At 37.4% G+C, this 12529-nt stretch overlaps 2 protein-coding genes across 6 annotated transcripts in view; one reads left to right on the top strand and one right to left on the bottom strand.

Annotated features, from left to right (window-relative positions):
- Nucleotides 1-12529, bottom strand: part of LOC129720691 (protein gone early) — a 177741-nt gene that overhangs the window by 39581 nt on the left and 125631 nt on the right. The window lies entirely within an intron of this gene.
- Nucleotides 9830-11797, top strand: LOC129720709 (pupal cuticle protein 36a-like). Its single transcript, XM_055672317.1, has 4 exons — nt 9830-9967; nt 10106-10690; nt 10757-11064; nt 11125-11797. Exons 1-4 carry the CDS (start codon nt 9953-9955, stop codon nt 11528-11530), a joined length of 1314 nt encoding a protein of 437 aa, XP_055528292.1. The 5' UTR covers nt 9830-9952; the 3' UTR covers nt 11531-11797.

Here is a 12529-nt window from a genome sequence, read left to right as displayed (position 1 = left end):
TTTATTGAAAGTTGTTAAAAAATCCAATTTGGTACGTAAAAAACAAAATTTGAAATAGGGTGTGCTTTTACAACGGTGACGTGTTAAAACTAAGCTAAGATAGGAGCGATCCTAGATTGCTTCCTTGCGGTACGTAAGACATGTTAACGGATGGTCATAAATATATTACTGCCCAAATCTGGTTTTGGTTCCTAATTATGACTGTCTGACAATTCAATTTCTTCACTTTTTTTTTATTTTGGTCATTTCGAGTAATTCACGATCATTGTTTGCCTCTAGAAGGGTTCTTTTCCTTAATTCGCGATGATTTTTGTTTATATTGGCATATTCTGAGCTAAATTCTAAACTCGCTCATTTTATTATACGGCTTTTCCAGATCTTTCAAAGCGTTTTTGTACTTTCGAATACCATTTGGGATATGTTTCTCTAAGATTTTGGAAACAGTTTTGGATTTTTTCAGTTTCTTTTGGCCTTTAGAAGCAATCTTCGCAATTTTGAGCTTAACTTAAAAGTATTTTATAACTGGGTTGTTTTTTTTTGCAAATTTAAGCTTAATTCGGGATTATTTCTGCTTCTGCCTTTAGAAGTATTTTTTGGCGATTTAGAGCCTAATTTGGGATTCTCGAAGTTTGGAACTGGTATTTCAAATTTCGGCGCTTCGGGTGAAGCATTTTTAGCGAGTCTTATCATCGCATAGAAACCTCGTTCTTTCTGCCAATATTGCACCATAGTTATTGCTCTCTGAAGAGAACTATCATTCCGTTTCTCTGACCAGTTCTAGTTTAAGAGGGACTCGTTTTGTTAAAAAGCAAGTCACAGTAAGAGTATGTGGCGGGGGCAGCCTGAGGATAAATCCATGTGAAAGTACTTTGACAACCAAATGGCCTGATTCTACTGAGAATCGAACCCACGACCACACCCGTTTGTTACAACGAACTCCGTATGCGTGTACGTGTGTGTATGTGTGTAAGTGTGTGATTTTTTTGGCGATTTGGATATTGAGATGCCATATTTTTTTTTGGTACAAGGCACCAAGCCCCTAAAATTCATGCACTAAATAGGTTGTAACGAGTTTTTCTCGATGCAAATTTTTTTTGACCCCATATAAACTATTTCATGTCTCATCGCGACCTTTCGAACCATATATCACACATCAGTTTTCACCAGAAAACTAAATTTTATACATTTTTGTCCAGTTTCTTTTTTATTTCTTCAAGTTCAATTAAGTTGGTTAGCTTACAGTGTGTAGTTTTTGTAGAAAATAAAATCAGATTCCTTAAAATTGATTTTTGAGAATTTTTAAATTTTTTTTTGTATTTTTTTTTTCTAGAAAAAATATCAGGTTACAATGTATATTTTTTCGGAAGGACAAAATTACTGTGTAAAACTTTGCTGAAGACGTAATACCATTCAAACCGAACAATCTGTTTTTAACAATTTTTCCTTTTTGCTGAAAAATTTAACCTTTTTTGTTTCTAATTTTTCCAGGATTGGCTTTTTTAGAGTGTAATTATCTTTTTTTACTGTTTTTTCCAAATAAAATTTTTATTTTGGGTGTAATTTTATTTTAGAAAGACCAAATTATAATCTATACATATAAAAATGCAGTCCGGTCTGTCTGTCTGATCCATATAGACTTGGAATCTACTGAATCGATCAACGTAAAAATTTGTATGTAGGGGTTTTTGGGGCCGAGAAAGGTTCCTATGATGGTTTGAGACCCCTTCTTCCCCTGGAAGGGAAGGGTCCCAACTCAAGAACTAATCAAGCAAAAGGAACCGAATTTGGCATGTGGATGTTTTTAGGGGTAACGAATATGTCCATATAAGTTCGACACCCCTCCATATTCTGGATATTCCCATACAAATGAAACCATAAGGTCCCATATAAACGAAACACAAATTTCGCACACCTCGAAAACCAATCAAGCAAATACAACCAAATTTGGCTTTTCTGGAAGGAAGGGGTTCCATAAAAATGAAACACAAATGTCTGCACATCTCGAGACCCAACCAACTAATTGGAACCAAATTTGGCAGGTGCATGTTTTAAGGGTTGACAAATATGTCTATAATGGTTCGAGACGAGGAATGGTCGGGTTTGGCTTTTTCAAACCCGTACCTGACCCGTACCCGAGTTTTTTTTCGGTTGAAACCCGAACCCGAAACTTTTTTTTATTCGATCAAACCCGAATCCGAAAATTATATTTTCGAGAAACCCGAACCCGAGATTTTTTTTGGGTCGATTTTTTGTATCAATTTGAGGCTGCACTGAAGCTTTGAGCCTCGAATGATATTGAAATGACTTATACTGTTGCATGAATTAAGACATCATTATCATATAAAAATGCTTATTTGATATAGTCGGGTTTCGGGTTTTTAGACCAAAACCCGACATTTTTAAACCCGAACCCGAAATTTTTTTTGACGTGGGATTACGTCTTTGTTTTCTATACTGGGATGCATTCTGTAAAATAGGAAACGAAACTGGCAAATGTTACGTCAGATTTCAAACGATAATAACAGCATAACCACATGATGGATAATAATAATCAATATATTGTTGGATAGATAAAACGTGTAACAATTTTTTAATGCGCTAGTCATCACTACTATTTCACTGCTCAACGGTGAAAAAAGGTTGATAAAAAGTTACAAGAAAATTTACGCGAACAATGAACCAATCACACGCGAGCATTCCTAGCACAGATGATGTGAATGGACACCAACCATTTCCAATGATATTTTCAGTTTTAATATAAAAAAAAGGACAGAGTTTCCCCATCCCAACAGGTCAATTTAATTTTGCTTCCATGAACTTAGACTAATTTGAAGTCTCGAAGGTCGAAAAGTTTTGAAACAAGCCTTTTACTTGAACAATTTCTAAACCTTCTGTCAGAGCATAATAAAAACTGGTGTCTTGAAAGAAAACATGCTGGTAAAAGCAACAATACCGTACAGTATTATATACATATTATGTGGAGCAGAGCGCCGCTGCACAGTGGTCCAATAAAGCAAAAAGTGGAACTTATTTCCATAGCGCCTTTTACCTTCATCCTAGCTTAAAATTGTTTTCGGAACAATTGTTTGTATGAATGACCCGCATAATCGCAAATTGTCAAAACATATGAAAAGTATACTATACTAAAAATAAAAAAATTAACTTTTTTGTGTTAAGAGATAGAAGAATAGTTTGTTCAGCAAAGTTGTGGAAGATTCAAAAATATGAAACTTTGTTGAACAAATGAAAATCCTATCTTCTTACGGTACAAAGTTATAAAATATATTACAAGGAACTTACTTAAAAGTTAATTTTTTGTACTTAACTTTTGTTAGTTGCATTTTACACGAAAGTTTTGTTCGGAGGAATTGTTAGGGCACACAAAACACACATTTTGCCAAAGGTCATATATCTGCAGGACTTTTCCCTACAAAGTTATATCATATTTTAGCTTATTTTTTCGATAACTTCAAGAACGTATAGGTTAAAAAGGGGCAAATGGAATCATGATGTCAATACTTTTCCTTGAAGTAAGCTGAAGTACTTTAAACTCCTTGAGCTTCCATTTGTCCCAATTCACCCATATTAGAGTACGGCGAGCATATGTTACAGTAAGTTTTCATATATCCAAAATACTAACTTTTTTGTGTTAAGAGATAGAGGAATGGTTAATTCGGCAAAGTTATAGAACGTGCAAAACTATGAATCTTTGCTGAACATCTTCATTGGGTACAGAGTTACAGAGTATTTTCTGTAAAAGTTACTTAAAAGTTAATTTTTTGCACTTAACTTTTGTTAGCTACATTTTACAAGAAAACGTTGTTCTAAAGAAACATTTGGACATACAAAACACACGTTTTTGTTGAAGACCACACATCTCCAGGACTTTTCCTTACAAAGTTATAGCACATTTCAGCATATTTTTTCGATAACTTTAACAACGTAATTTCTTGGTAAATTCTTGGTGCTTCTACAATAACAACGACACGCTTGTGCGTTGATGAATAAATGTTGTTCGCACAAAAAAAAAAAAACACTACACAATATCGTTAAGTGTAATCGAAGTTCTTTCGAGTGTTGCTCAATATATTTCTAAAAAGAAAATTTATGGGAAGGCTGTGTATAAAAAAATACTTAAACCACAAACGAATTGTTGCTGTCTGCAGATTCTGTAACCTTTGTAACTGAAAATCCTTCTAATTACAGTGTTTAGTCCCACGTCACCATTTCATACAACCCTAGGGCTGTATACCTTGTAGTATTTCCACTGAAATCCAAACCCAACCCGTACCCGACACCTTAAAAAATTTTCAAATCCGAACCCGACACTTTCAAAAATTTTTAAACTTGAATCGACGAGTACGGGTCGGGTTCGTGTTTCGGGTTTGAAAACCATCTCTATCGACACCCCTCCCTTTTCTGAAGGAGCGGGTTCATGCAATTTAAGATCGAATTTATTCACAACTCAAGAACTAATCAAATAAACTCGACTCCAGACGCCACCTTTGAATTGAGAATGGAAACTTCCTGTTTCTAATATTGGTGTTTCTGGAACTAGGATGACGCCCAGAGGCCAGAAAATGTCTCCAAATGCCATTCCAAGATCCGGTTTCTGGAAACAGCCCTATACAACCCTATATGGGTATTTCTGAAACTGTAATGATACACAGGAGCAAAAGTCGACCACAGACACCATTTTGAATTGTAAGATGGAAACTTTCAGTTTTCGAAAAACAGTCTAAAATTACCAAATATCACCCAATATGGCTGTTTCTTCAACCAGAATGACGCTCAGAAACCAAAAATTGTCCTTAAATGCCACTTTGAAATCCAAGTTTGATCAAAGGTTTATAGCGCTTAATACAACCAAAACAGCGCTATAAAACTTTGATAAAACCAATTTTTAATACTTGGGATGAGTATTTCCGGAACCAGAATTATGCACAGAAGCTAAAAACTGATCACAGACACCTTTTGCATCCAAATATGGCGACTTCCGGTGTCTGACAAACAGTCGAAAATTGCTAAGGTGAAACGGGACGTGGTCGCGATCAACTCGAATTTTGCAATCTAATTTTTACTTGATTTATGAAGACTACGTACATGAAATAATTCGAAGATTGCGACTTCCGGTTTCTGGAAAACAGCCGAAAATGACCGAATAACACCCAATATGGGTGTTTCTTCTACCAGAATGACGCTCAAGAACCAGAAATTGTCTCTAAATGCCATTTTAAAATCCAAGATGGCGACCTCCGGTTCGTGAATATGGATATTTTTGTACTCGAGATTATGCTTAGAAACCAAACATTGGCCCTGGATGTACATTCCGATAAAACCAATCATTTCAAACGATTTGTCTTTTGACGTTGATCATATCCTATGGCCGATTCGTCGAGCATTTGTAGACTATAAACACATCGCAAGAATTCAATGAATTGGGATGTTCAAAATTATTCAATTAAACACAAAAATGGGCGGGACGAAGTTTGCCGGGTCAGCTAGTGAATTATAATACTTTTAAAATACAGTTTTGCCACAGACATTACACCGATCAAGCAAACTGTTTTGGCTCTAAAAATATTTGTAATCATTAATACTCTTTCTACACAGCATTTCTACATTATTAAAAATTAATCGTGCTTGAAAAAAGGACAAAATGGAATCTTTTGCCCATTAAAAAATCAAAGTTTCAGTCAAACCAGAAATGATCGATTATAAAGGCTACCTATCCATTTTTATCGTGGAATTGCTCAATATCAGAATAGTGCATTTCCAAACACAAATTGGAACGCAATTGAATGACGGCAGAATTTTCAATGATCCAAGAATTGAGGAAATCAGGTGAAACGAGAGTCTAGAAAAAAACTTAGTGCAACGTTCAGGTTCATCTCTTCTCACTACATATGCAGAATCTCTCCCGTAGCGTCCTAGCTTCAAATGTCAACTTGGAAAAGGTAGTGTTTTGTTCGCTACCTCAGAGCTGCTGGAAATGATCAAGAAAAATTGTTGAAAGAAAAAAGCATGTGGGTTTTCTGGCATGAGTTTCGCACTACAAATTCGCTACGAAGTTTAGGAAAAAATCAATCTAGAGAAGGAAAAAATTTAATATATGAGGAACTTCAACTCCGTCTGGTTTCCATAAAGCGATGAGGCGCTGTGTTTTCGACAGCAAAAGTTTGGAAGTTTTCAAACAAAAGAAAACTTTTGAAAAGATGATTGTAATTCCATGACCACTACCCTTACTAACACGCAGAGAATCCTGAGTAAGAATCCCCAGGATACCGATTAACACAGTGACGGAATCGTGAAAGGAATCACAAACACGATCCGGAGGATTCCCACTCATGATTCTTATTCAAGAATCCTAGAGCCATATACAGGGCATTCCTAAGGATTCTTTTTTTCAGGAATCCTTTTTCAAGGACGCTCACGAATCCAATGTGCGGAGTCCTAAAGAATCTATGCGAATCGCATGTGTTCGTCCGGGTAGGCTGTCCCAAAAAATCGATGTTGAAAAAGTCAAGGTACTCAGCCCTGAATTGAAAGATAAGATTATTTTTAGCATTTTTGTAGAACATTTCGACTTCCTGAAAAATTGTTTTCAGGTTGCCCAAACGTGATTTATGAAAAAAAAAAAGACTTTTTTAAGCTACAAACCCACTCTTTTGCACTTTTTTTCAAATCTGTTCGATTCCTACATTTTTCCATATATTTTTTTATTTTTGTAGGGTTGTTTTTGAATATTTTCCATGGTTAAGTTCAGCATCGCATTCAATTATTTGACTCACAGAGCCCATTGAACATCACAAAAAAGTGATTTCTTCTCATAATTTTCAGATAAAACCCTTCAAAACACATACAAAATTTTTTTTTCGATCAAGAACTGAAATTTCTACTGTGAAGCGGGATTCAAGACAAAAATTTACATGAAAAAAGATCCTTGATATCTTATCGGGGGGCTGAGATATTGGCGTTTTTACAACTATGCATTTTCTCAAAAATGCCACTGAAGTTCAATATCTCCATTGCACAGTGTTCTATTTTGCCATTTGTGCGAATAATTTTCTAAATAGTGATTCAAATGTTGATTATAGCCATGAGGTATGTTCCGAGATGTTTCAGGATATTCAAAAATGCATCTTTTAATGTAGAAAGATGGGTGATCAATCCACCCATGAGTGAGATAAAAAATTTACTTTTTAATCAGAACAAGATAGACGCTAGGTGTCTTCGAGAGAGTTTTAGGTTATTTTAAAACAAGAAATTTTACCAAAGACATCATGTTTCTATCTCTTATATATTACGAGCAACAGTGAGTTTTCTATTAGAGGGCACTAAAAATCACAATTTTCGTTCTAACTTTTTTCGCTGATTTTCCGAATTTTTAAACCTTCTACTAAGTTATCAGTCATCCAAAAATGCATATGTTTTCTGAACATTGTTATTTTTTATCTTTCAAAATAAAACAGTTATTTAACATGTTTGTTAAAATGCATAGTTTTCCTTCACACATAAAAATGCCAATATCTCAGCTCCCCAATAATATCAAGTATCTTTTGTCATGTAAATTTTCGTCATAAGTCCCGCTTTGCAATGAAAATTTCAGTTCTTGATTAATTTTTTTTATTTGTGTTTTGAAGGGTTTTATCTAAAAATTACTAAAAAAAATATTTTTGTGTGATGTTTAATGGGCTCTGGGAGTCAAATAACTGAATGCAATACTGAACAGAACCATGCAAAATATTCAAAAACAACCTCACAAAAATAAAAAAATAAATGGAAAAGTTAGCATCGAACAGAATTGAAAAGTGGTTTTGTAGCTTAAAAAAGTCAGTTTTTTCACAAATCACGTTTGGGCAACCTGAAAACATTTTTTTAGAAAGTCGACATGTTCTACAAAAATGCTATGAATAACATTATCTTTCAATTTAGAGCTGAGCACCTTGACTTTTTCAACAGCGATTTTTTGTTGGGACACCCTAATGATCACCCGACCGCGCGATGTAAAGCTAAACAAACAACACATGATAAGATTAGGTACACTAAAGTCGCTTTTTACGCGGGGGATACGTGCCGCGTAAAAAGAAACCGCGTAAAAAAAAACCGCGTAAATTCCGGAATCCGCGTAAAAAAAAACCATCGTTAATTTTGCATTCCGATCCGGGCAAAAAAAAAAATACCGCGTAATTTCCGGAATCCGCGTAAAAAAAACCGCGTAAATTCCGGAATCCGCGTAAAAAAACCGCGTAAATTCCGGAATCCGCGTAAAAAAGCCGCGTTAAAAAAACCCGCGTAAAAAAAACCGCGTAAAAAGCGACCTTAGTGTATTTCCATCCAAGAAGAAGGTAAACGATGAAGAGTAAAATTTCCTTAGCTCGACACTGAAAGAACCTTTGGGATGAGAAGTATATCGAGTTGTGAGGGTAATTTTTGAAATTTTTTACGGGGGAAATGGTCGATTCTGGTTACTATTAACACTGAATTGTATATTGTATATTGAAATATGGAAAGTTGACTTCAACAAGAGTTACTTGGGAATTGAAATTCTGTTTTAATGAAAGATCCACCAATTTAAAAAAAAGTCACTTCCTTTCAAGTACAGTCAAAGATTATATCAAAGGTGTTGAAATTATTTGAGTAACAGTAAACAAACGCTTGATGGATTTCCATTCATCTTAAATTAAATTTTCCCCTAATGCAAACGAAGAAGCGACGCATTGCTATCTTTGCTAGGAGCATCAAAACTGGATTGCTAAAAAAATAAAATTTTCATTTGGGGCAAAACCTATATTGACCAGTGTTATTTTTCTTGGTTCCGATTTGTTTTCTGCTGCATGTTATATTAAACTCCTCAGATATGGGGCGAAAGAGCAGCGCAAACCAACTTTTTTACATAATGCTTATGCTGCTGTTCTTCGTTGCCTTCAAAGTAGAATGTTGAAAAATCGAAAGTTTTCTTGTTCCGTTTGCTGTAAAACCTTAAAAAAATATTAATAAAGAGTAGTTGCATCCTCATCTCCGGAATCAACCAACACCTCATGAAAATAAAAGTGGCAGGCTCCCCAAAAAAACACGAAATTTACGAACAAGAACAATAAGTCGCCATCAGCTTTAAGCATCCTTTGGTGGCGATCCCACTTTATCTGCTTCTCATTAATGATGATAGTTTCTTCAGAGATGGTTTTCACATTTGAAGAGTGCCGATTCCAATTTTAGCTGTTCGCGAAGGGGAAAAAAGGATAACAAATTGCTCGTTCAGTATAGGTAGGTTGAAATAGTTGAGGATTTAGATTCTCCGACGCGTAGGATGTTTTCGAGCTGATCCGTACCGGTTGACAAAAAAAACCGGTTAGCATTTTTTCAACCGCTGGAATTGCAAAATTCTATGGTAGAGTTGATTTGGCACGATAGGATGTGAAGTTTTTTTTGCTGGAACTTTTATGTCCGACAGTGTAGGATGTGTCTACCCTGAATATAAGGGTGGCAATGACACATTTCGAACGATTGAAAAAAATTTGTTTTGAAAGTTTCGTCATTAGCATAAAAAACCAAATCGACTCCTTGTGCAGCTTTCATCGGTAAGAATGAGACGATTTGACCACTTCAACGAACCACTTACCGCAGCATTTGCATTTTTGCAGGGCGATTTTTTTCGAGAAGACGAAATTTTTGAGCCATTGCCACCCTACTATGGATGCATCATCTGTAGATGCATCGCCAAATAAAAGTGCATCACGGAAAAAGAAACAGGTTCAGTAGCTTCAAAGCGTAAGGTGATCTCTCACAAAAACCAAATCCCTCTGCCTTATCCCGTTCTCGGCGAGGCAATTGCCTCGCATCGTTGGATCTGCAGTGATATATAAAACAGCGAAGATACTATCCCATCTTCATTCCGGGTCGGTTCTTCGTTCTAGTAACTTCACGGATAATACATCAAAGGGTGGACAGAATGCGTGTTCTCGTGGTAGGTTCTGGCTGGAGTTCTGAAGTGAAGTTTTGTGTGTGTGTACAATAATAATTAAGTGGCGCAGTGGAAGTTTCCCGAATTGTAGAAGAAAGGTACACTCGCTAATTGCGCGTTACTTTGTACCTTCCTTTGCAGATATTTGCCGCATACATGGCGGTTGTAACCGCATTTACAATAATTCCTTCAAAAAGTGCATTGATAGGCCAAGATACCAAAGTCGGGAACGAAGGGAGTAGCTCTTTGGCACTGTCTGGAGCATCCTCGTTCACGGCATCTGGCGGAGGTTCTGGAGTTGGTGGAGGTTTTGGGGGACGGTCTTCTGGATTTAGCGGAACTTCAGGTGGATCTAGTGCTGGAACGAAATCCGGTGGAGGTTCTTCTGGACTGGGTGGAGGTTCTTCCGGATTCAACAGTGCTTCTGCTGGATCTGGTTCCGGAACAAGATTCGGAGGAGGTTCTGGCTTAGGCAAAGGTTCTGGATTTGGCGGAGGTTCTGGATTCGGTGGAGGTTCTGGATTCGGCGGAGGTTCTTCTGGACTCGGCGGAGCTTCTGCTGGATCTGGTGCCGGAGCGAGATTCGGCGGAGGTTCTGGCTTTGGCAAAGGTTCTGGATTTGGAGGAGGTTCTTCTGGATTTGATGGAGCGAGATTCGGCGGAAGTTCATCTGCAGGTGCTCGTGCACAGGCGAAAACCCAAGTCAAATACATCGTCAAGCCAGAGGTAAGTGTTTCGTGAAGAATATGGCAGCTATCCGCCAATCCAAGTGATTTATATTCTTTTCGGTAGATCATCAAAAAGCACTTCTACTATCACGCCTCTCCTGAGGCTGAGGCCAAAGCCGATGCTCAGGCTATCGTCAACATTCAACCTCAGACGCACTACAAGGTCCTGTTCATTAAGGCTCCGAATCTATCTGCTAGCGCTGGTTCTCGTTCCGCTGCTCGTACCCAAACTAAAGAAAAGACCATTGTGTATGTGTTGGTTAATAAACCGGAAGCTAATGCAGATGCTGGGGCCGATGCCGCGGTCGATACCTACGCCAGTGGCAAACCAGAGGTTTACTTCATCAAGTATCAGGGCACATCTAATGCTGGGTAAGTTGATGTGAACTTCTTAAGGTCCTCTGTGAAACTTATCTCGAATGTTTCTTACAGTGCTGGCGCGAGTTCAGGTGCGGATGCTGGTGGCTTTGGAGGTGACTTTGGAGATGCTGGCTTTGATGCGGCTTCCTTCGCCGATGCGTTCGGTTCTGCTGGCAGTGATGCTCTGGGTGGTTTCGGATCTGAAGGTTCCTCCGCGTTCGATCCTGTTGATACAAGGTCCTTCGATGGATCTTCTGACGGCTCTGACGGATCCTCGTTCATTGATGCTCGTAGTGGTATTAGTTCCTCCGCGTTCGGTACCTCTGGGGATAGTTTCTCCGGTGAATATCCGGCTTCCAAAGTGGGCAAAGAAGGGGGCTTCGACGCTTCTTTTGAACCAGTACCGACGTTTGTCTCCGGTGCTGCTGCTGGTGCATCCTCTGATTCGGACGTAGAAGGCAGCGAAGTAGTTAATTAAGGTGGCCTTAGAGCTTTTTCAAGATGGCAGAGCGATTACTGGACAAACAATTGAAAAGTCAGTGAACTTAGCGAAGCAGTAGGTCGATAGAGCTTTTATAGAAGTGAGATCGATTTTAAAATTTTGTAGAGACGTAAAACGAAAAGATGCCGTAACGAACAAAAAAAAAACATAGAGAGAGAAACAATAACCATAAGCCTAAGAAGTTTGTAGCTAGAAGCAACCTTCATACTACATTTAGGATATGCAAAATACAAACTGTGAATATGAAAACGAAAACAGTATTTGAGACTTTGCTACTTTTTTGTTCACGTTATCACACAATTGCCGATAATTGATCTGGGGTTATCTTAATCAGTGTGTCGAACAGTTGACATTTTTGCATGACACCGTATCGAAAAATACTGTTGCCTCTCTTGCAGACTGAGACAGCAGCGTTTAACTGTACGCTTCTCTATTTGAGAGAATCATGTGACTTAAAGCCAACACGGATGGTTAACGATTCTCTTTTGTGCTGATCTCCAGCCGCTTCAATATCTTGACTGTCGCCATTGTGTGAATGACAATAATTGGCAATCATGCGACAGTTTAGCACAGTAATAAGATGGTAAATCAATAATTACTATGTATGTACTACCGAAAAATATCATCAATAGTGTACACCAGAAAATTTGAATCCCAATTTCTAGACTTTTTCATTCGAAAAAAGTTCGCTGTAGCGAAAGTCTTATCCAAATTTAGCATATTTAATCAAAAACAGGACAATAAAAGTATGAATCTTACAAATTCAATTAACGTCCTCGTGCCCAAATAAAAATTGACGCTAAGTGAATTGATTCCACTTCAATTCGTAATAAATGCAATAAATACCACAGACAGCTACAGTCAATAACACACGAGCCAGAGATTGTCTATACAATGACAACAATATAAAAAGAAGTGAGCGAGAGAATTGTTGTTCATATTGAATTCGTATTGCGTACCAGTACATTTCCCTAC

Source organism: Wyeomyia smithii, chromosome 1 (genome assembly GCF_029784165.1).
Source record: "Wyeomyia smithii strain HCP4-BCI-WySm-NY-G18 chromosome 1, ASM2978416v1, whole genome shotgun sequence".
In the NCBI taxonomy this organism is placed as follows: Eukaryota; Metazoa; Arthropoda; class Insecta; order Diptera; family Culicidae; genus Wyeomyia; species Wyeomyia smithii.
This window is presented reverse-complemented; position numbering and strand designations above follow the sequence as displayed.

Coding starts and splice junctions, on each gene's coding strand:
- LOC129720709 (XM_055672317.1), top strand. Junction 10,691..10,756: donor AATACATCGTCAAGCCAGAG/GTAAGTGTTTCG, acceptor TCTTTTCGGTAG/ATCATCAAAAAGCACTTCTA. Junction 11,065..11,124: donor CAGGGCACATCTAATGCTGG/GTAAGTTGATGT, acceptor TGTTTCTTACAG/TGCTGGCGCGAGTTCAGGTG.